The sequence below is a fragment of the Macrobrachium rosenbergii genome, chromosome 40, assembly GCF_040412425.1.
Source record: "Macrobrachium rosenbergii isolate ZJJX-2024 chromosome 40, ASM4041242v1, whole genome shotgun sequence".
Classification (NCBI taxonomy): domain Eukaryota; kingdom Metazoa; phylum Arthropoda; class Malacostraca; order Decapoda; family Palaemonidae; genus Macrobrachium; species Macrobrachium rosenbergii.
Genome location: NC_089780.1, coordinates 23,205,166 through 23,230,165, shown reverse-complemented (window position 1 = coordinate 23,230,165; position 25,000 = coordinate 23,205,166). Strand labels below are relative to the sequence as shown.

General features: G+C 36.5%; 1 protein-coding gene across 2 annotated transcripts in view; it reads left to right on the top strand.

Moving 5' to 3' along the window:
• Positions 1-25,000, top strand: part of LOC136826235 (integrin alpha-PS2-like) — a 191,102-nt gene that overhangs the window by 52,167 nt on the left and 113,935 nt on the right. For both annotated transcript variants that reach the window (XM_067083328.1, XM_067083327.1), the window contains exons 2-3: positions 10,029-10,150; positions 14,001-14,089. In XM_067083328.1, the coding sequence (XP_066939429.1) occupies positions 10,029-10,150; positions 14,001-14,089 (211 nt within the window). The remainder of the gene's footprint in view (positions 1-10,028; positions 10,151-14,000; positions 14,090-25,000) is intronic.

Below are 25,000 nucleotides of genomic sequence, written 5' to 3'. Positions count from 1 at the left end.
CAAGATGCCGTTGCAGAGTAATTGAGAATTATTCTGCAACATTGTATCGTCTTTCAAGGGTTGTAGAACATTTCTCTTTCGAGTAATTTCTAAAATACATGACAGGCTGGTATCTCGTGGCTAGAAGTCTGAGAATTGTTTGTGATTATAAGTTATTTTCTCTTCAGTTTTGTCTTGAAGATTTTAGAATATTTGTATATTTGTATTTTGTATATCTGCACATGTAGACATTCACACATTTTTGTTACACCTTAAGCCTTTTTCCTTTTTAGATGTGTTAGCCCCAAAGGATGTTAACTTTGTATTTCCGAGGAAGTCATTTTTGGGGATGAGGTTGCTAGCTCCTCTCTTCTGTCTTGACTCGTGGCTGCGACCCACCACAGTCGAGCATCCATCAAGAACGTAGTTCGCTATGAAGGTCAACAGGGCCTTATATGAGTGTAGAAAACAGGTTCTAAGATGTTCCCCTCACCCATGGTATCGATCCCGGGTCTCACTGTTGAGGGAGGTCGGTGACCTCAGTGTATGATGTATGTGTATGTGTATATGTGTGTGTGTATGGCCTTAAGTTTCCAGGAAACAGATTACCCGATGTTCCACTCCCCATGGAGTCGATCCCGGGTCTTTCACTGTTGAGGGAGGTCGGTGACCTCAGTGTTTGTGTGTGAGAGAGAGAGAGAGAGAGAGAGAGAGAGAGAGAGAGAGAGAGAGAGAGAGAGAGAGAGAGTGTATTAGATGTCTTCCAAGAAAGGAATGAAAGGTTCATAGCCAAGATCCCTTAAGAATGCAGTTGTTAGGAGACGAAGTTTTTCTAGTGGACAAAGGAATTCTGTGTCTTGACTTTCTTTTTTTCTTTTCTTACTTTCTCTCTTCATTTTATCCCACATTCAAGTTTTTGTTGGCTAAGTTCCCACTAACAAGGCTTGAAGTATGTATTAAATGTTCTATGTATTATATCAGTTGCATCTGGGGAGTGTATTTTCCTTTTCAGTTAGCTAAATTATTCAGAATTCTTTACAGTTGCCTCTTGTTGAAAGAGTCGCTCTTGTACAGAAACAAGCCCATTTTCCCTAAATCTCCTGATAAAATCGAAGCCTCTCCTCCTCCTACTCCTCCTTTTTCTTCTTCTTGTCCTTCTCCTCCTTCTGCTTCTTCTTTTTCTTCTTTTTTGTCAGTTGTAAGGGCACTTTACTCTATAGACCTTGGTGTTTCACAAGCGCGGTTTTGCCTAACTGGGCCTTATTGTGTACCGAAAAAGTACTAGTTTTTGTACGAAGGACCTTTTTTTTTTATTCTGTGACTTGTCAGCTCTCGAGAATGACAGGGGCTTAATAGATGGACCCAGAGATTTGTAAAGAGGCTTTTACGGAGCCTAAGAAAGGAAAAAATATCAGTATTCATGTTAGTATTATATATGGAGTAAGCAGAGATGGGAATTAAAAATAGCAAGCAGAATTTTAGAGATTTGAATGATTTTATATAAAAAAAATTAGCGACAGTAATTGAAAGAGAAACTAGGGAAAAATATTATTATTATTATTATTATTATTATTATTATTATTATTATTATTATTATTATTATTATTATTATTATTAACTTATATTTTAATGGAACAGTCAAAAAGGCAATGACCTAGACAATTTTCTACAGAATGGATTGTTTTTATGGAAAGAACATTTGTCTCTAGATTTGCTTTTGTACCACTTCAGTTAATTTATAATTCCAGCACTATTAAACTGGATGCTTAAACGATACCAATGTTACCGAGCATGCATGGGGTAATGCAGTAATCCAGTTAATCTTTTAGCGAAACGAAGCAGTACACTGTCACGGCTGTTTATGTTAAATTCACACCACCCGCCAAGGAGGATGTGCGCGCGGTCTTCTTCTCATTAGAGAGATAATTCCCTCTAATATTCCTCCGGCTCTTTTTAAGCGGCGAGGCGTGCCGAATGATAGGGAGGCCGCGATATTCCTTACGCACGAAATTGCGGTATCAGCGCTGTATAGCGTGAGGCATAGAGCCTCGCCTTGTGGGACGGCCGCCGGCTGGCCGAGTCGGGTAGTCCGTGGCTCCCCCGGGGGGTAGAGGGATGTGAGTGGGCAGGGGATGGGATTGGAATTGGTCAAGCACTGGAAAGTAAAAGAAGACGAGTAGAGAAAGATATTTATTCAAAGCTTTTTTTTTTACATATCTTCCCTCAATGAAATAACTGTCTCCCTTTTCATACTCCCGTGGGACTTAGTCAAGGACTGGGAAGTAAAGGAAGGGTTATGCAAGTTTTTACATATCTTCCCGTATCTTCCCTCGATGAAATAAATATGTCGTCATTTTCATACTCATGCACTGAAGGAACAAGCGGCGGGGCGGGGGGGGGGGGCGAATTAGTCAAAGACAGGGAGGCAAAGGATGACAGGCGTTTAAATTCACACTTATCTTACCGTATCTTCCCTTCGTGAAATAAACGTGTGTTCCGTATAGAAGTACTTGTTTTTCCCTGTGACGTGTATATATGGTTGATTAAAGACCTTTAAGATAAATTAACAGATGAAACGCAGTTGACTTATTCTGCGTACTTACAGCAAACCGTTCCCATACGAGAGCCAAGTCCAGTATCTATACAGGCGCGCGTAACGATGGTCCGTAACGACGATAGACGGGTGACGTCATACCCAAAACGATGCTGTGGCCTTGTGTTGTCGCCCCCCCAACCCCATTGGTTGATAGAATCATTAACATTGCGTGGCGTTCCCTTCGTACATCTCCGTCTCGTTCGTTGTTCCAGTTTTGCAGTTTGCACCTGTGGTTACCCTTTGTTGTTTGGGTAAGCTTGCATAATGTATTAATAAAAGTTTATTCGCGAATTAGTTTAATGACCAGATTGCCATAATTAGCTTTCGTATGGAGGGTGTTTATCGTTTGCTGTTCCTCTCTTATATTCATGTTCGAATAATGGTATCTGATTTTTCTTAAGACATTCCAACTTAGAGAAGGAGTGATTTAAATTTCCCCAGGTTGACGAGCATACTCTGCAAAGAAGAGTATTGCGATTTCAACATAACTGAAAAAACAATATAACCGGGAATATGATTACTTTTCCTATGGTGAACGATCATAGCTTGCTTCTTTGTCTGCATATGTAAATAATGATATAACATTTTCAGTCATCGGAATTTAGAGAGTGAATAATGTAAAATTCCCTAAGAATACAAGTATACTAAGCACAGAAGAGTATTGTGGGATTTCAGCATATTTTAAAAATGATTCCAGGGCTTATATATATATATATATATATATATATATATATATATATATATATATATATATATATGTATGTATATATATATATATATATATGTATATATGTATGTATGTATGTATATATATATGTATATATATATACAAAGATTCTTTTAGAAAGACTTGAACATAAGTCCCTAAGAAGTAAAGGCCTCCTTTTCCTTATTTATTGCTTTCATTAATTTATATTTTATATGACAGAATCTTAAAAGAGACAGTACGAACTTATAGCCGATAAGTTCTAACAGAAAGACTTTAACATGAGTCCATTTAAAGTAAAGGCATCCTTAGACTCATTCATCCCTTTCATTAATTTATAGTTTAAAAATCATACGATTAAATCACGAATCTTAAAAAAGAAAATACGAATGCAAATAAAAAACCCTACATAGTAAAGTCTTTCTTTTCCTCATGTATTCCTCTCATTAATTTATAACTTACAAAACATCCGATTAAATGACAAGAGAAGCCTTAAAAGAGAAAATACGAATGTAAAGAAAAAAAAAAAATATGTTTTCTTTCAACATCACTCGCGGAGTCCATGGAAACTGGGCAGAATTTCGCTGCGTGAATCTCATGATGCAATTGGCGACTTCCCAGAAAGCCTTGAGATCGGGAGAATGAGATATGCGCATTATTATAACTATTATTATAACTGCTGAATAATTTTCGACTGAATAGAGTGGTGTGATGTAAAAAATGAGGAATATATATTAGAATGCAGATGAAATTGGTAGATAATTGACTGAAATTCTAAGAAAAGGAAATGTACATTGTTAGAATTGTTATTGTAATTGCTCAACACTTGCTGAACGGAATGACCCGAAGTGGAAGAAGTGAAAGTAGGGTAAAGAGAAGAGGGAAGATAATCACATGAATATGAAATTGGCAAATAATTAACTGAAAAATAAGCAAAACAAACCTAAACGTGCTAAGTAGCTTGGGAATAATAATTTATATTACTAAATCACCCCTTAGATTTGACGAACATCCAAACAAATTATTGTCGAAAGATTAACTGATCCGCATAAACGTTGTTGTCAAGCGATCCGCATCTTGAAATCTGCATAGACGAGGCACGGCAGATAAAGCGAGAGAGAGAGAGAGAGAGAGAGAGAGAGAGAGAGAGAGAAACTTGACTGGGTGGTGGGGCTGAAAGGGAGGGATTATTCAGCCCCTTGGCCTTGACTTCAAAAGGAGCATATGCGAGTCGAATCATCCTCTCTGCGCTGGTATTTTTGTGTCTTCTTCTTCTTCTTCTTCTTCTTCTTCTTCTTCTATCTCTCGCGAATTTCTTTCGTCCCCAGTATCAATAACCGACCGCGGGTTACGGATCGTCTCCTTGTTGTCCTAAGGGTAGAAAGGACGGACTTTGTGATGTAGGTTAAGGTGGCGTCGCGCTGGGTATGCATCCCCTCCTGTTTTCCTAAGGGTAGAAAGGACGGACTTTGTGATGTAGGTTCAGGCAGTGTCGCCCAAGGAGGTTGCTCGTTTTGTGACTTTTTTTTTTTTTTTTAGGGGCCTTTGAGGCCGGACTTTGCATCAGGAAGCCCACGTTGGCTGCATAATTGAAATCGTGCGCGTTCGTCCTTGTGTGAAATCGCCTTGGCAAACAAACGTGACTTCAGTTTTGCACCGGGTAAGAATCATCTGAGATACTTATCGACTTATTGTTGGAAAGCATCACGACTAAAGCAGTTAAAATCCGCTGATGATAGAAATGGGATTTAAATCTTTGTGGATTTAGGATTAATTAGAGGAATCTCTTGTGACGAAACAAACGTTCGTGTTGCCATTGTGTGTTGGATTACTTGTGTGCTTGTTGTGTATATTGTGTAGGCAAACGTATCATTTGAATGTTTGTATTGGCTATGTGGTTCCTTTTATGCTTACGCACATGGGTCTAAATTATTCTGGCGCACTCAGGAATTAAATTTGGGACATTTTGCTTGTGAGGCAAATTCCCTACCCAGTGGACTACTGGCGTGTGTGTGTGTGTGTGTGTGTATGTTTGTGTGGGTGGGTGGATGGGCGGGTGCTCACCCGCGTGTGGATCAAGCTTAGCTTCATCACGCAATCATCACAAAAAAAAGTCTCTAAATGAGATTTTAATGGCCTAGTCAAGGGTAGATGAGGAGGGAAAGAATGCAAGCAATCAAGGATTATCACATTATTATTAATATTATTATTATATTATTATTATTATCATTATTATTATTATCATATTTCCTTTCTGGAATCCTTTGATTTCATCAAGGCTTTGCTTACCAGGTACGAAGTAGGAAGGAAGAGGGAAGAATATGGGTCAAGATTCAAGATGCAGTTGCACTTCCTCGTGCCCTGATTAACGGGTTTAAATTTATGTCTTTTAATTAAGATTTTTGTTTGATAAAAAAAAAATTCCTTAGAACATATAAATATTTTTGCAGTAAATTCAAGGTTTGTTTTTTTGACCTCGAGTGCAGAACACGCTTAAGCAAATACAAACACGTTTGCTTAGATAACTTTTTTTTAAGTCCTCCCCATTCCTTCAAGGATGTGTAAATATCTAATCCTTCCTGGGAATTCCTTTTAAAAATCATTACAGTTACGCATGGGGTAAAGAGATATCCTTAAGGGTAAAGAAGTATCCTTTAGGATAGAAGGAGCATAATAGGCGACAGGTACGCATGGGATAAAGGGATATCCTTTAGGATAAAAGCACAAAAATAGGTGACAATTACGCGTTAGGTGAAAGGATAATATTCTGAGAGACAAGGACACAAATAGGCGACAGTTACGCATTGCATAAAGTGATATCCTTAAGGATAGAAGAACACAAATAGGCGACAGTTACGCATTGCGTAAAGGGATATCCTTAAGGATAGAAGGACAAAAATAGGCGACAGTTACGCATTGCGTAAAGGGATATCCTTAAGGATAGAAGGACACAAATAGGCGACAGTTACGCATTGCGCAAAGGGATATCCTTAAGGATAGAAGGACACAAATAGGCGACGGTTACGCATTGCGCAAAGGGATATCCTTAAGGATAGGACACAAATAGGCGACAGTTACGCATTGCGCAAAGGGATATCCTTAAGGATAGAAGGACACAAATAGGCGACAGTTACGCACTGCATAAAGTGATATCCTTAAGGATAGAAGGACAAAAATAGGCGACAGTTAGGCATTGCGTAAAGGATTATCCTTAAGGATAGAAGTACACAAATAGGCGCCAGTTACGCATTGCGTAAAGGGATATCCTTAAGGATAGGACGCAAATAGGCGACAGTTACGCACATGGGGTAAAGAGATGTCCTTAAGGGTAAAAGATATATCCTTAATGGTAAAGGAGTATCCTTAGGGATAGCTGACAGGCTTGAACTAAGGTAGGGGGTGTTAGTCAGCTGCTTAACGGCTCGACAGGGGCCCGCTATTAAGATTCCTATTGACAGCTGTCGTTGCTCATTGTTTCGGGATCCTAGGACGCTTGTCCCCTCCTGTATTGCTTTTCACTTAGCGTCCTATTGGCTGTGTGGGACTGTGTCCGCATTCATTGGATTATTTTTGTACAAATTCTGGTTTGAGAGTGATGATCATCGTTTATTATTATTATTATTATTATTATTATTATTATTATTATTATTATTATTATTATTATTATTCAGAGGATGAATCCTGTTCATACAGAACAAGCCCCAGGAGCCATTGACTTGAAGTTCAAGCTTCCAAAGAATATGGCGTTCATTTGAAAGAAGTAACAGAAGGTAATAGGAAATGCAGAGAAGAGATCAGTTAATAGAAAAGAAAATATAAATTAACAAACTAATTGGGAAATAGATATAAATGCATGTAAATTTTTTAAATGCAAGGAAAATTGTTTTAGGGCAGTAATGCGTTGCATCTTCGCTTGAACGTTTGAGGTTCCAATTGCACAACATATTGGTATAGGTTTATTTGTTCTGCTACTCACGGATTTCTTGATTCGTTCTGTCTTAGCTGACACTCTTCTCACGTTTTGAGATAAACTGGTCACTTATATTTTGGTATCAAAAGCGAGAAATATACAGGAACTAAAAACAGAGCCAACATTGCCAAACCTAGAATTAACTTGTTCGTTTGAAAGAAGCCATTGTTTAGGAATTATGAGACGCAGTTCGCAGTAATATTTACATAACCACGTTTGTACACCCTGCAGACGACATGACATTGATTCATGTATATACATCTCCATACAGAAGTGTTCTAGAATCACCCAAATAAACGTTACGTTAAAATTTGATCTCTAATTGAGCAACCCTAGAGTGCCACTTTTTTTTTAGAAGTGAACGGCAGAGACAGCGAGAGGAATGTATAAGTGGTTGTTTTATGAGAAGGTGAGATGTTAAGAGCAAGGCTTGTGAGCTCTTATCTCCGTGTGCTAGAGAGAGAGAGAGAGAGAGAGAGAGAGAGAGAGAGAGAGAGAGAGAGAGAGAGAGAGAGAGGCTTGTATATTGTCATGTTTATTATTACGTTTTGCAGTGCGTATGCTTGCTTCATGACAGTGCATTTCAAGTCTCAGATTACACTCTGAGAGCAAAGTTAATGTCAGACAGACGTACATAAGTGACCAACATTAAATGTGTTTTTCTATGGCTGGTGGAAAAAATGAAATGGAAGCAATCTTTTACATAATAAATAAGTAAAATCTTGAGTACAAGGTGTGATAAAGACAAGGGGATTTCAGGAAAATGTTGAATATATATATATATATAAATGACTATTTATCACATCACCGTGATTCATATACAATCAAAAACGTCCTTTAATGAAATGGAAGGGAATTTTTTGATAATAATAATAAATAAGTAAAATCTCAGGACTACAAGTGACACACTAACCAGTCGGCCACAAGACTTGGCCGACTGGTTAGTGTGTCACTCTGGTCCGTCTGGTAAAGACAAAGGGGGTGGACTTATTATCAAAAAATGTTGAAAATATATATATATATATAATATATAAAGGATTTGTATATATATATATATATATATATATATATATATATATATATATATATATATAAATTATATATACTTTCAGGGGTTGAAAGTTGGAATATATTGCATGAAAAGAGTTGTTGGAAAATGGTATGTATGAAAGTTCAGTATATTTAAGATCACTTTTGCTTTTGCTTGATATATTTAGGACATGTACGGTTCAAAGTGCATGAATTTTTTAGAGGTATGAAGACTTTGTAACAAAAAATGTCACATAGCTGAAACTATGAATCCAAGTTTGTTGAGGTGGTCTGCTCATGTACTGAGAATTGGAGAAAATTGATTGAGCAGATGGGTTTAAGATTCAGAAATATTAGGAAGAAGAAATAGATGTAAGGACCCAATAGTACCGACTTGTGAAGGTTGTGTTGGAAGCTGTGGGCTGGGAATGTTAAGGTAAAGAATAGTATGTGTAGAGTGGACCAACGTAATGCTGGTGAGATATCTGTAAATGTATAAGGAGTAATTGTGAGGCTGTAATAGTCAACATCACTTCAGGCTAATCTGCACGTTAAGAAAAAGTGAAATGTCAAATGCTTTTTTGAAGGACCCATAATAATTCAAAATAAATAATCATTATATATTTATAATGATTATTTATTTACAATAAATAATCATTATAAATTTTTTATTATAAAGCTTATTTATTTACAATAAATAAAAACTGAGAAAACACCTTCAATCTATAAGTTAGGAAGAAGTTGAATGCCAAATGCATTTTGAAGTAACGATGACAAATAAGATTAAATAATCATTATATATTTATCATAAATAAAATCAGAAAACACCTTCAATCTATAAGTTAGGAAGAAGTTGAATGCCAAATACATTTTGAAGTAACGATGACAAATAAGATTAAATAATCATTATATATTTATAACAGCTAAAAAATTGGGAAAATGCCTCCAGCAATTCTCATATTCCTCGACAAGTTGTTTATTTGACGTACGTAAATATTTACAGCAGCCGCCCCTTGTCTGACAGGACATATCTCCCTGGCACTCGCCATTTTCGTGGGGGGTGGGGCGATGTTTCTTCGCCTTGAGAAGTAAACGGAAAACGGTCAGCTTTTGAACGATTTTTTTGTCAGAGTCACCTTTCCTTATGAGTTGTTGATTATTGTGACTGTTATTTGAAATGCAAATATACTTGTATGGAAGAACAACATATTCCGCTGAATTAAGCAAGCTTCCGCAGAGCTAAAATATTATTTGAAGAAATGGAGGAAAAATAGAGTAAATCATAAGTTCAGTTAAATACAAATGTCACAAATAATAAAGGAGTTGAATAGAGGGTTTTGTCAGTATATTATTATTATTATTATTATTATTATTATTATTATTATTATTATTATTATTATTATTATTATTCAGAAGATGAACCCTCTTCATATAGAAGCAGCCCACCACAGGGGCCACTGACTTGAAATTCAGCCTTCCAAACAATATGGTGTTCATATGAGTGAATAACAAATAGTTAATGATAAAGAGATGAACAAACAAATTTATCGAACGAACAAATTGATAAATACGTAAACAGATAAAAAAAAACATTCATATGTTTATATTTATGTCATATTTGGGACAATCAGGATATTATTATAAATGGCAGATTTTTCCTTGCGATCTTAATTAGTAAGGAGTTGGTAAGTGAGAAACATACCATTATATTACCTCTAATATTTCCTTTTTGTTTTTGTTTTTTTCAGGGTGCTCGTTGGTGCCCCGGAAGCCGAGACCCTTCAGCCCGAAATCCAGAAGGGGGGCGCGGTGTACAGGTGCCACCCCCGAATTCCTGACGATTGCGAGGCCATCCCTTTCGACAAACTGGGTAATTATTGCCTTGCTGGGTTTGTCTTAATGCTGTTGTCCCTAATGCATTGCTCTCTCGAGTGACAAATGGTTCCGTCTCATTACCTCGTCATTAGGTAGTGGTTCTTGTCTGTGTCTTTCACGGGCTTGCTATGTTTAATAGAATATGCATGTACACAAACACATATATACATATATATTTATATATATGTAATACACACACATATATAGATAGATAGATAGATAGATAAAATGCAACATGTTTGTTAAATGTGATGAAACCTAACCTGGCCTGGCTGAGCTAAATTACAGGTAAATTTTTAATTAGTTGATGCATATATAGATATTTCTTATTTATAATGCACATATCTCAATTTATCACAATTAAATAATTATATATATATTTTTTTATGTAAATATGTTTATTATATTATTAATTTTTACAATATGCCACAAAGGATGAGGTTGTTAACCCCACGCACATCTCTGAGGTTGTTAACCCCACGCCCATGTCTTGACCCTAGCTAAACTTGGCACCCATTCGCATCTGGGTCAACTATTGTGGCAGACTGTTGTAATTATAGTTGTTGTTGTAGTTGTAACAAAGTATCCAACCCCAGTCAGCTCTAGTGGTAACAAGACCTGAAAATAGCCAGTGCAGATGTTGTTGTAGTTGTAGTGAAGAATCCAAGACCAGTCAGTCCTACTTATAACACAAAACTTCAAATAACCACTATAGATGTTGTTGTAGCTGTAATTAAGAAAATCTAATCCTTCGGGCCAGCCCTAGGAGAGCTGTTAACCAGCTCAGTGGTCTGGTTAAACTAAGGTATACTCTCTTTGTACTTAAGAATCCAAGATCAGTTGTTTTAGTTGTAGTTAAGAATCCAGGCCCAGTTGTTGTAGTTGTAGTGAAGAATCCAAGACCAGTTGTTGTAGTTGTAGTTAAGAATCCAAGACCAATTATTGTAGTTATAGTTAAGAAGCCAAGACCAATTGTTGCAGTTGTAGTTAAGAATCCAAGACCAATTGTTGTAGTTGTAGTTAAGAAGCCAAGACCAGTTGTTGCAGTTGTAGTGAAGAATCCAAGACCAATTATTGTAGTTATAGTTAAGAATCCAAGACCAATTGTTGTAGTTGTAGTTAAGAATCCAAGACCAATTGTTGTAGTTGTATTTAAGAAGCCAAGACCAGTTGTTGTAGTTGTAGTTAAGAATCCAAGACCAATTGTTGCAGTTGTAGTGAAGAATCCAAGACGAATTATTGTAGTTGTAGTTAAGAATCCAAGACCAATTGTTGTAGTTGTAGTTAAGAATCCAAGACCAATTGTTGTAGTTGTAGTTAAGAAGCCAAGACCAGTTGTTGCAGTTGTAGTGAAGAATCCAAGACCAATTATTGTAGTTATAGTTAAGAATCCAGGACCAATTGTTGTAGTTGTAGTTAAGAATCCAAGACCAATTGTTGTAGTTGTATTTAAGAACCCAAGACCAATTGTTGTAGTTGTAGTTAAGAATCCAAGACCAGTTGTTGCAGTTGTAGTGAAGAATCCAAGACGAATTATTGTAGTTGTAGTTAAGAAGCCAAGACCAATTGTTGTAGTTGTAGTTAAGAATCCAAGACCAATTGTTGTAGTTGTAGTTAAGAATCCAAGACCAGTTGTAGTTGTAGTGAAGAATCCAAGACCAATTGTTACAGTTGTAGTGAAGAATCCAAGACCAATTATTGTAGTTGTAGTTAAGAAGCCAAGACCAATTGTTGTAGTTGTAGTTAAGAATCCAAGACCAATTGTTGTAGTTGTAGGAAAGAAGCCAAGACCAGTTGTTGTAGTTGTAGTGGAGAATCCAAGACCAGTCAACCCCAGTTATAACAAAGAACTTCAGATAACCAATACAGTACCCTAACCAAAATTAAGACACAGATAAACACAGGGTGCGCTGAAACAAAAAGTGACCAGGTGACTTCCCAATTAACCTGTCCGGCGAAATCTGAGGTGTCTCGTGTCCTCTGTTGTTTATAATGAGCTTGATGTGATTTTGCAGTGTGGTAGGGAAGATGGTGTTTAGTTAAAAGTTTTATTTATATTTGTTTGGGGTACTTTATTCTCTGTGTTTGATAAGGCTTAGTAGCGGGAGAGGGAACTTTGTTATTATTATTATTATTTAGGTTATTTTATTATTTGTTTGATAAGGTTTGGTAGTGGAAGGGGAACTTTGTTTTCGTAATTATTATTATTATTATTATTATTATTATTATTATTATTATTATTATTATTATTATTATTATTATTATTATTTATTATTATTATTATTTAGTTTGCTTTATTATTTGTGTTTCATGAAGTTTGGTAGTGGGAAAGGGAACTTTTATTATTATTATTATTATTATTATTATTATTATTATTATTATTATTATTATTATTAATTATTATTATTATTATTATTATTAACTTTAAGCAACCCGAAAAGGTCATTAATTTCATTTAAAAAAAACTGCTGTATTAGATCATGATAACCATATGTTAATAGAGCTGAACTTAAGCAAGTGCATGTAATGAAATCAAATAAATAAAGATAAATATTTAAATTGTTAAATAAATAAATAAAATAAATATATAATTAAACAGATATAAATCAGTAGAAAAAAATTAACAAACAGCTAATTAATTTAGGACCTACGACCAAATCTTGCATTTGGCCCTCTGTCGATCGTGTTTTATTTGGCAAGTTCAGATAATGAGGAAAGCGACGTATTCATTAAATTCATTATCGTCGAGGTCTCTTGGTTAATGATGAACAAAGTAAGTAATGTGATCTTTATAATGATAATTCAGTTTATTGTATTCTCAGGATTTATGCTTTATATTTTGAGTGTTCATAATTTGCTTATTTTTATACGGAACAAGCAAATATCGCCATTAAATTCTTGAGCTAACTCCGGGTTAAAATGGTCGTATGTAAATTCTAATTTTATTTATTTTATTTTATTTATATTAGTGTTAATCTGTTTATCTTATTTCATTCTATTCCTCTCATTTGTATTTTATTTATATTATTCCATTTGCGAGAAACCCACAGAACTTACCCTACAGCGTTTTCTATCTTAGTCCTCTCAGCTTAATCCTTAGTCGGGGTCGCTCAGTGAGAGACAAGGAAACAGACTAAAGGACGACACCAAATGGAATGTAAAATGTCTCTCTTTTACAGATAACGAGAAAAGTCCAGAATTTTCATTGATATACAGTACTGAAGGCATTAGCTTTGAAGATATCAACAAAATGATATTTCTTATAAAATCAACATTATTATTTCAAGTTATTCGTAACAAACCCATAAAGCTTATTGTACAGTGTTTTCTATTTTCTTCTTCTCAACTTAATCTGTAGTTGAGGTCGCTGTTTTCACTGAGCCTTTTCCAGGTGTTTCTATTTTGTGTCGTCCTTTTGTCTGTTCCCTTGTCTATCACTGAGCGACCCCGACTAAGGATTAAGCTGAGAAGAATAAGATAGAAAACGCTGTAGAGTAAGTTATGTGGGTTTCTCGCAAATAGAATAATAAAAATAAAATACAAATGAGATAAACAGAATGAATTAAGATAAACAGAATAACACTAAGGTAAATAAAATAAAATAAATATAATTAGAATAAAATCAATAAAATAAAAATAAAATGAGATAAAATCAAGAATATTTCAATATATTTGCAAGAAAGCCATATAACTTATTCCACAATATTTTATATGTATATAAATATCCCATAGATCACATCACCACCAGAGACATAATAATAATAATAATAATAATAATAATAATAATAATAATAATAACTCACTCACTCATTAATGTCTTTCTTCACCTCTCCCCCACCCCCCAGGTAACCACTGGGAGGCAGGTCGTCAGGTAGACAACAAGAGCATGCAGTGGTTCGGCGCCTCCGTCATCAGTCGTAGCGGCGTCATTGTGGTGAGTTGTTTCTTCGACTTGTTGTTGTCGTGTTCTTTGTATGTGGAGGCCGATGGGAGAGGCAGCCTAAAATGGGCTTACGTAGCGTAAGTCTTAGGGAAGTGGGTAAAAAGGAAAGAGAAGTAAAAGAGTATATATATGTATATATATGTATGTATGTATGTATAAATAATACATACATACATACATACATACATATATATATATATATATATATATATATATATATATATATATATATCATTATATATATAATCATTGCATAATAAGAGTTCTATCAAGCCTATAATTTATTTCGTTGTAATCATAAACTAATTTCTCCAAAATTGTATTACCATCGTCAATGACGTTATTTGTTGGGACGCTATTTTTTATCAGTTTTATAGCACTGAATTAGTCATTCTCAGTATGCGATAGGCCTAAGCCTCGCCTACCTTATGATTAATTAGTCAGGTGAAAGCGTTAGCCTGGAAAACTGTAATATTTATCATTATCTTCTCTTGTCATTTCCGTCTTCGGCAGAACTTTGATTATTGTTATTGTTAATGAATTTTTAAAAAATTCATCGAAGTATGGACTTGCCAGGCAAGCCTCTCTTATAGAATGCCTGAAGACAAAGTGGTTAGACTGAAGACAGAGTGGTCAGACTGAAGGCAGAGTGATCAGACTGAAGATAGAGTGGTCAGACTGAAGACAAAGTGGTCAGATTAAAGGCAGAGTGGTCAGACTGAAGACAAAGTGGTCAGACTGTAGACAAAGTGGTCAGACTGAAGGCAGAGTGGTTAGACTGAAGACAGAGCGGTCAGACTGAAGACAGAGTGGTCAGACTGAAGACAAAGGAGGCATCTCTCATAAGAATTACAACAGCACAACCATCCCACCAGGAGGAGACTCCTGCCCTCAAATCATATTGGACAGACGTACCCACGAGACTCTCTCTCTCTCTCTCTCTCTCTCTCTCTCTCTCAAACGGGAACGGCGTCTCATCCATCAGTCCGTCTGTCACTCTGGACGGACAGGTTCGTGTCTGTCTGCGCGATCGTATGGGCAGAATGATAGTTTTTTTTTTTTGTGCGTGTTTTTTTTCTGTCCCAGCAGTGAGCAATGAGGTTCAATTGAAAAGGGAGCAGGATGATAGATGGTAATTGGCTTAATTGGGGTTTGTTTCACGAAAGCTGAATCGTAATGAAGAATGGGTTTTTTTTTGTATGTAATTAGGAATTATGAAAGATGAAGGTTTTTTTATATATAATAAGCAAATGGAATGACAGATTTCTTTCCTCTACTAAATAAAAAAATATTTTTCGATGGTTTTATATGGGTATTTATTTATTTTGTAATAAATATTTTATATATATATATATATATATATATATATATATATATATATATATATATATATATATATATATATATATATATTAGAGAAGAAAATCATATATATATTTTTTTCGGTACATTTCAGGACTTGGATGGATCTCCTTTAGTAAATAAAAAAATATTTTTCTATTTTTGTTTATTTGTTTATTTATTTATTTCGTTTATTCTGTAACAGAATGGATCGTATAATGAAGGATGAGAGAGAGAGAGAGAGAGAGAGAGAGAGAGAGAGAGAGAGAGGGGCGGTTATAAGCGGAAAGGGATTGTTGTTGTTGACGTACCCAGCGAATCGAATGCAAGTGGATGGTTAATGGCGCCGCCATAAGGGATTCTTGAGGTTGAAATTGACACGGACACCATAAGCAGAGAGAGAGAGAGAGAGAGAGAGAGAGAGAGAGAGAGAGAGAGAGAGAGAGAGAGAGAGAGAGTTGGAAGGTATCGTCGCGTTCCGGTCCAATTTGACGCGACGCGACGGTCGCCAAAACTATTCTGTTCCTTCCTTGTCACAGCGTTTCGCCTCCGTCGGTACACGCCTTCTGGACGATGTAGTTAGTTCTTGTAGTTTTTTTTTACACTGTGCTTTTGGAAGAAAGTCGTCGTTAATAATGATTTTGAGAAATATAGCAGTATTGAAACATTTTTTTGTAAAGTGTTGTTGGGAGAAAGTAGTCGTTATTAATGATTTTGGGAAATATAGCAGTACTGAAGTTTTTGTGTTTAAAAAACGCTTTCAGTGCGAACTTGAATTAGTTTAGGCAAGTTTTTGGCATTGTCGTATTATTATTATTATTATTATTATTATTATTATTATTATTATTATTATTATTATTATTATTATTATTATTATTGTAATAAAGAACAGGACGATTTTGGGATGTTTATGTTAAGTATAATGACATAAAACGCTTTATAAGACAAAACAATCACTGATTATAATTCTCCTTTGCTTCCCTTATCCTTCTTCTTCTTCTTCTTCTTCTTCTTATTATTATTATTATTATTATTATTATTATTATTATTATTATTATTATCATCATCATCATCGTACACCAAAACGTGCACAAATTTCCAGACATTAAAGGCCCCTCCCCCCTCAAATGCAACAAGTCGTTGATTTCACAGTCGAAAAAAGCCAATTAATTGCATGCAGAGACTTAATACATTTCTCATTTCTCTTGAAGCGTTCTCATTGGATGTCCCAGGGCAGGTAGTAGACGCTCCTCCTTCTTATAAGAAGTCATCAACTTGTGATTAATCTTGGCTTGGAAGCCGGAGTGTAATGTTTCTTTTTTATGTAATAATGATACCTGTTCGGCGTCGCCTGGTTCTTGTGTGTGTGTGTGTGTGTGTGTGTGTGTGTGTGTGTGTGTGTTTGGTTGTTTGAATGTTTAGGTAGAACGTGTTTTTTTTATGCTTTTCCGTTTGGGGATAGATTCAGCGTAAATGTGATGTGTTTATGTTTTTTTAATGCCATTCTGTTCTGTAAACGTTTTTTTTTCGTGATTTCCGAGACCTGTAGGTTTGTTTTTTGTGAATGTTTTGTTTATTATGAATAATAACAATAATAATGAAGATACCAATAGTCTTGAAACAGCCTTTGTTCGTGTCCAGTTCACCTTTTTGCTTATATTGACAGTATGGCCCAGCCTATGCTATTGATTATAATAATCACATTTATATCATATTCATGCATTTTTCCACGCAGCTGGAGTCAGTAAGGGCACCCATCTTTAAAATACCTGCTAAAACAAGTTACGAAGTGAGCTGTTGGAAGATCCTTATTAAAAAACATCGACCCTGACCGGGAATTGGGCTGGGGAGAAGTGACCCTCACTGGGCATTGGGCAGGGAAGAATAGAAGTACATTTTTTATGCATTGAAATATTACTGTATCAATTAGGAGTTCTGTATCATTGTAGTTAGTTTTATTATTATGAAACAATTCTTGGTATTCTCTAATGGCAAAGAATAGGTATTAGGCAACACAGAATAGGGTATTCGTCCTATACTTTTGTCTGCAAGTGCACCATTAAAATACAATGAAATATCACTATCAGTTAGGAGTTCTGTATAACTGTAGTTTTTTTTGTATGATTAAAACAGTCATAGCTGTTTTCTAGTGATACAGATTAGATCTTAGGAACATAGAATAGGATGTTTGTCCTATACTTTTGTCTGCGAGTGTACCGTTAAAGTATCGATTTTATTAGATTAAGTTGGCCTTATTCCAGCAAGGAATCGTGTTCCTTGATCAAGTCCTGAGAGACAGTTTAAGCAGTCTTCTGTTGTCTCTTCATCCCAATCGTATAACTGTGAGTGTTTCGGGGTTTGAATTTCCTTCAAAACCACACTCTGGGTTGTCTGTGGTCAGTGGCTCTCTCTCTCTCTCTCTCTCTCTCTCTCTCTCTCTCTCTCTCTCTCTCTCTCTCCACTGACCATTGTTGTGGGCTTCAGATTACCAAATAACGTTCCTTGACGTATCCAGAGCACGTTGTTACTTTTTGTAGTTGGTATAAAGTAACTGCTTGTTATATATATATATATATATATATATATATATATATATATATATATATATATATATATATATATCTATATATATATATATACAATATATATATATATATATATATATATATATATATATATATATATATATATATATATGTATACATATGTACATATATATATTTCAAAAGTATTTGTGTCCTCTGTCGAAACAGCAGATAAAATTAATCGCAGGGAACGAGTCCACAACTAATGCATTTCTTCCCCTCTACCGTGAAGCTTTGGAATTTTCTCTAAATTTCTCCCCCTTCCTCTTTTTCTCCTCCTCCTCCTCCTCCTCCTCCTCCTTCTCTTTCTTCTACTTCTTCGATTTCAAGGTCCGCCCAGACCCGTACGGTTTCACACTGACCTTGACTTATCCTTGTGGGGGGTGGGTCCCCATAGGTATTGCTTCTCACGCTTTCGGCGTAAGTTTCGTCTCGAACATTTGGTCTGTGTAATCTCACGGTCTCGCCGCGGGAACAATATCTCACTTGAGCGTGGTTCAGTTTACTCATAGGTTATAAGTTTTAATAACCAGTATTTTATAAATTTAATAATACCAGTGTTAATAAATTCATGTGCAAATTCATTTACACTGGTATTTTTAAGATGTGCATTCATGGGCTTTGTATAATGAGATTATAAGGTATTTAACTTCGGTTATCGTATAAACACACAATAAGACACATACACACACACACGCATACAGACACACAAACAGGGTGGCAACAAACCCGCTTCCAGCACTCGTTGGCGTTGGCAAGAAAGAAACATTTTAAACAGACGTAAAGAAAATAATCAGAAGAAGTGTGAACAGCGCGCGAGAAAGACGAAAAATTATATATGATTATTAAGTTCAAAATTCCATAGCTTTTAGCCCCTCTTCGTTTCTGGAGCTGTCAAAATAATTACAGTTATTAGACAAATGTATTCATGGATGTACACTCTTTAACAGGTATGTAAGTAATCGCGGCAACACGTTTCTATCATCACTTGAATAAGGTTTTTGCGCCTGGGAGAGAGAGAGAGAGAGAGAGAGAGAGAGAGAGAGAGAGAGAGAAGAGAGAGAGAGAGAGAGAAATATACACATGAATATGTATGAGCGCTGGCAATAACATGCTCTGTGGAATGTACAGGTATTCTTAAGAGAAAGTACGAACATCGACTAATACATTTATGGCATTTCAAAGAGAGAGAGAGAGAGAGAGAGAGAGAGAGAGAGAGAGAGAGAGAGAGAGAGAGAATCACTTGATAGGTATCTAGGTCGTGAACTACACCGACGTACAACTAAAGTTGTAAGGAATTCTGTGAGGTCCTGTGTTTTCCGGAGATAAAAGTCTTGTAGTACCTGAGGACGTTCTTATAGGAGAGAGAGAGAGAGAGAGAGAGAGAGAGAGAGAGAGAGAGAGAGAGAGAGAGAGAGAGAGAGAGAGACTGTGTGTCTGTGTACTGGACCCTTTGGCGTCAGAGGGCAATAGAGTCTAGACTTTATTTGGATTATGGGTGAACCTGGATCGTCACTCAAGTTAGGCAGAAGAGATTAGAATCTAGTCTCATTTTCCCTGGTAAGTTGCCATAGATTAGTGTAAATGACTTGAAAAATTAATATTATTGTTAATTTTTAAGGTAAGTATTCGAATTCAGTATGAAAGGACAGTGAGAAGAAAAATAGACATTTTAGGCAAATAAAACTGATGGTCATGGAGGGATTATCGTGTAAACTAATGTATGCATGTAGTTAATGATTTTTAAATTGATTTTTTTAAGTCTTTTGACTTATAGTTTTATGATGTGAATTCGCTTAGTAAGCTACTAACCATTTTGGCTTGGTCTAGACTCTAGAGGAATGTGTATAATAATAATAATAATAATAATAATAATAATAATAATAATAATAATAATAATAACTCCAAGTCAGCTGCTGTTGTAAAAAAATGGTTTAGTGAGCAAAATAAAACCGCTTAAGTATCGACGCAAATTTGGGGTGATATTTTCAAAGAATGACTTCAGAAGCTTTATTGTTACATTGCAAATGAAGCTGAAAATAACCGCTACTAATCCCTTATCGAGACATAAATCTGCAAGATGAATCTGAGCAGTAATCGCAATGCTATTGGAGCGGTTAATCCTCTTTAGCATGGAGCTAGTACTAGACCTTCGAGTGGGGCTTATAATACTAGACCTAGCGGTGGACCACGGAAGGGTCTGAACGTCGGCTAAAAAAAGAGACCTGGTGTTGAAAGGGAGGAATTGGTGGGCGGAGAGAGAGAGAGAGAGAGAGAGAGAGAGAGAGAGAGAGAGAGAGAGAGAGAGAGAGAGAGACTGACTCTATGGCCACGGCTTGAATGTGGGTTGATGTCTGGCGGCATTTAGAAGTCAAATGGCCTCGCCATCTTGGGTGTGATTGATTGGTCTATCTCTTTCGTCTCGAATGTTTCCATTTCTTTAGCGGGGTGGGTTGGATTCTTCTTCTCTCTCTCTCTCTCTCTCTCTCTCTCTCTCTCTCTCTCTCTCTGTCGGGGTAGATTGATCGAGTTAGCTCTGTTTATAGTAGTGATAGTGATAGCAGTAACAGTAGTGCTGGAAATTTCTCTTGAGAACGAAGTTGGAAAGATTATAGTAGTAGTATAGAACTAGTATCAGTACTCTCAAGAATGTAGGGTTTAAGGAAAAATAATGTTTAGGCTAATGACTGCTCGGAATATTAAAATTAATTTTTATTTTTCAATTTAAACTATACGATTAATAATACGATTTTAATAAGAAACAGGTTTTTAAATGTAGGCTCTCCAGAACTTTTAGAAAAAAGTTGCAAGTTGCAGAGACGAAAGTTTTCAGTTTCATTAAAAACAAAAATAAAATTTCCCTTGTTTTTGGCAAATTTGAGCACCAGAGTAAACAGTAAATTAAATTGTTACTTTCCAGTAAATGAATTTAAAAATTTATGTAGACCTATGTTGCAATATCCCAATTTCAATGTAAATAGGAGTAAATGGAAAGGTTGTTTCTCTTTTAAAGAAAAGTTGCTCTTCAAACAGCCAAAATTCATGCATATCGCTTTGTATCCCTAAAAGTATAGCTCTCTCTCTCTCTCTCTCTCTCTCTCTCTCTCTCTCTCTCTCTCTCATTTCTCATTTGCGTATAGGAAAGTGCTTTTATATGAATTATTTGGAAAGAGGGAATGTTCTGCAAAGATTTGTTCGTCGTCTCTCTCTCTCTCTCTCTCTCTCTCTCTCTCTCTCTCTCTCTCTCTCTCTCAGACACACACACACACTTACGTTTGGTGATCCGCTTGTGTATAACACAGTAACACTTGGACATTTGGTTTAAAGAGAAATTTTTCATCTCTCTCTCTCTCTCTCTCTCTCTCTCTCTCTCTCTCTCTCTCTCTCTCTCTCTCTCAAGGCAGCAATACCTCCCGAAGAACAATACCTCAGGCAGCTATTGGTTCAACCATTTGTAGACCGAATCACCTCGGCTATTCCAAAGGGATCTTGCCCCAAGACCCACCGTCTAATCACTAGGCCGAGTCATAGCAACTATTCTCATCGAGTCTTTTTGGCCTTTGGAAAAAGGTGATTTATTGGACTTGATACTTATTGGACTTAATACTTCTTCGTCTTGTGGTCTTTATAAGCGAAAGGCAGCCGCTCGTAAACCCAGGGCGATGTTGCCAACTAAGGGGTTGCTTGTATATAGGGTCTTATTCAAAACCTTAAACGTGATTGTTCTTTTGTCCTATTGTTTTGCTTGATGTGAGTAACCCCCTCTCTCTCTCTCTCTCTCTCTCTCTCTCTCTCTCTCTCTCTGCTCTCTCTCTCTTTCTTGCATATTGGGAAGTGCTTGTATAGAGTTTATTAAGTAAGAGGGAATATTGTGCAAAGGTTTGGCCATCTCTCTCTCTCTCTCTCTCTCTCTCTCTCTCTCTCTCTCTCTCTCTCTCTCTCTCTCTCTCTCTCTCGTTTGCATGCCGGAAGTGCTGTTATAGGATTTGTTAAGTAAGAGGGGATGTTTTGTAAAGATTTGTTCGTTATCTCTCTCTCTCTCTCTCTCTCTCTCTCTCTCTCTCTCTCTCTCTCTCTCTCTTCCATTTGCATATAGGGGAGTGCTTTTATATGAGTTCTCTCTCTCTCTCTCTCAGATTTGTCCATTGTTGTATTAGCATACAATGGATTAGTCAGAACGGCCACTGAATAAGAGAGCCCAATTTGAAATGCTTGAAGGAAAAAAAGGTATTGTTAGGGGAATTGTTTAATGAGAGAAATTAATCATTTTTTGTTGATTGTTCTTGGTGTTTTGTATATTTTGATTCTTGACTTGAATTATTTTTTTTTAATTATATGGTATGTAATGTATTTAGAAATTATTTAACGTAATTGTAAATAGAGGTTGAGAATGCAGCGCAATGCTTTTGTAACTGTTGTAATAAATAGGACTTTTTTTTTTTGTTAAGGCGTAGAGGAAGATGTAAAATATCTATATTTTTTGCCGTTTTGCGTGAATGTATCTAACGTCCTAATGCTCTCTCTCTCTCTCTCTCTCTCTCTCTCTCTCTCTCTCTCTCTCTCTCTCTCTCTCTCTCTCTCTCTCTTCGTGTCTGTCTCTAGTTCATAGAAACCTAACTGCTGATATGACCAAATATTTGAACATCATAAATTTTGTTGCTCAGCTTTCAGATAAAAGGCTAAAGACTCTCTCTCTCTCTCTCTCTCTCTCTCTCTCTCTCTCTCTCTCTCTCTCTCTCTCTCTCTCTCTCTCTCTCTCCTTCATTGTGTTCATGCGTATGTCTCTAGTGCATAGAAACCTAATTGCTGATACGAAGAAATCTTTGGACATCAAAATTCATATAAAAGGGCTAGAGAATTTCTCTCTCTCTCTCTCTCTCTCTCTCTCTCTCTCTCTCTCTCTCTCTCTCTCTCTCTCTCTCATTTGTGTTCATGATTCTGTCTCTAGTTCATAGAAATATTGTTGATACGACGAAATCTTTGGATTTCATAAATTTTGTCGCTCAGAATTTATGTAGAAGGCTAGAGACTCTCTCTCTCTCTCTCTCTCTCTCTCTCTCTCTCTCTCTCTCTCTCTCTCTCTCTCTCTCTCTCTCTCCTCATCTTCACATACCGTACACGTGTAAGAGAAACGACTGTTCCTCACTTTAATAAGATCACTGTGCAGTTGAAACAAAGTCCAAGAAAGGAAAGGGTATTGTATAAACATTTGACCATAAAAGATGTGGCAGATTCGATAAGCGAACTCTCTCTCTCTCTCTCTCTCTCTCTCTCTCTCTCTCTCTCTCTCTCTCTCTCTGATACATGAAGAGGTCCTGTTGACTACGATATTCGCGTGAAAACACTCGAGTTGAGTGTCCGGGTGTTGGGGAATTATGTAGGGGAATTAGGACATGCTTTGGGAAGTGGTTGAATTTGGTTGGGAATTAAGTAGGGGAATTGTGACGTGCGTTAGGGAGTGGATTAGTATGGTGGGGAGTTGTGTAGGGGAATTGTGACGTGCTTTGGTCCAATGAATGAACGTGGTGGGGGATTTTATAGGGGAATTGTGAAGTGCTTTGGGGAAGTGGTTGAATTTGGTGGGGAGCTGTGTAGGGGAATTTTGACGTGCTTTGGGGAAGTGTTGAATTTGGTGTGGAATTATGCCGGGGAATTGTGACGTGCTTTGGCAAATGGATGAATGTGGAGGAGAATTGTGAAGTGCTTTGGGGAAGTGGTTGAGTTTGGTTGGGAATTATGTAGGGGAATTGTGAATTGCTTTGGGGAATGGTTGAATTTGGTGGGGAATTGTGTAGGGGAATTTTGACGTGGTTAGGGAAAATTAATGAATGTGGTGTGGGATAATGTAGGGGAATTGTGAAGTGCTTTGGGGAGGTGGATGAATGTGTTGGGGAATCATGGAGGGGAATTGTGAATATTCCTGTTGACCAGAATATTTTAGCTTTCAAACTGCAGTGGATTTAAATTAAACTTGTAATAATACAAGTTATTATAAATTACATTTATATCATTCTTTCGTTTCATATTGATATTTTTTTTATTTCATTTTCATTTTAAATCTAACTGTTCCATCCAGGGTGCATTTTAAAATATTTTTTAATGTTTTTTGCACAAAGAAACATGATGATCTGCACTACATTAAAACGACACGAATATTCGTGACCACTCTTCCTATATTTCAAATTTTAGCTCTAGCACTCCGAAATACATCCCTTATTTTACCCAACGTCAAAATAAATTCCCATACGGTGACAGAATCGTGCATGCAATAAAATGAAATATATATATAAATTCCTGTTTGTGTATCGTTTTGAGGATTATTCAGCAAAATGTTTTAAACATTTCCACTCAGAATGTGGGATTCTCTGCCTTCCTCTGCGTCATCCAAAACGTTTAACTTGCCTCGTTTTCAAAGGCGAATTAACAGGAAGTAAGACTGTTAATTCCGTAGGGGGTTAGTGCCGTCAGTGCACCTCATGCGGTGCACTGTAGGCTTTACTTAAGGTTCTTTGCAGCGTCGGTTCGCCCCCTGGCTGCAACCCCTTCCGTTCCCTTGACTGTACCTCCGTTCATATTCTCTTTCTTCCATCTTACTTCCCACCCTCTCTTGACAATTGATTCATAGTGCATCTGCGAGGCTTTCCTCCTGTTAAACCTGTCAAATCTCCTTTCCTCTGTTTCCCTTTCAGGGCTGAATGACCCCATAGGTCCCAGCGCTTGGCCTATGGCCTAAATTCTATATTCTACTCTATTCTGTTTTAAACTATCAAATAAAAAGTATCACAAATGAGGTCGGAAGGTGAAAATCCCGAACAGCATCTTTCTGGAGATCACAGACTCAGCTCCTCTCCCTACGTCACTGTGTGACGTAAACAAAACGTGGCAGACGAGTGTCGACTGTTTACGCGGAAGTTTTAGTGATAAACATACCCATAAAATTATACCCAGGGTGACAGTTAAACGCCCTTTTAAACTT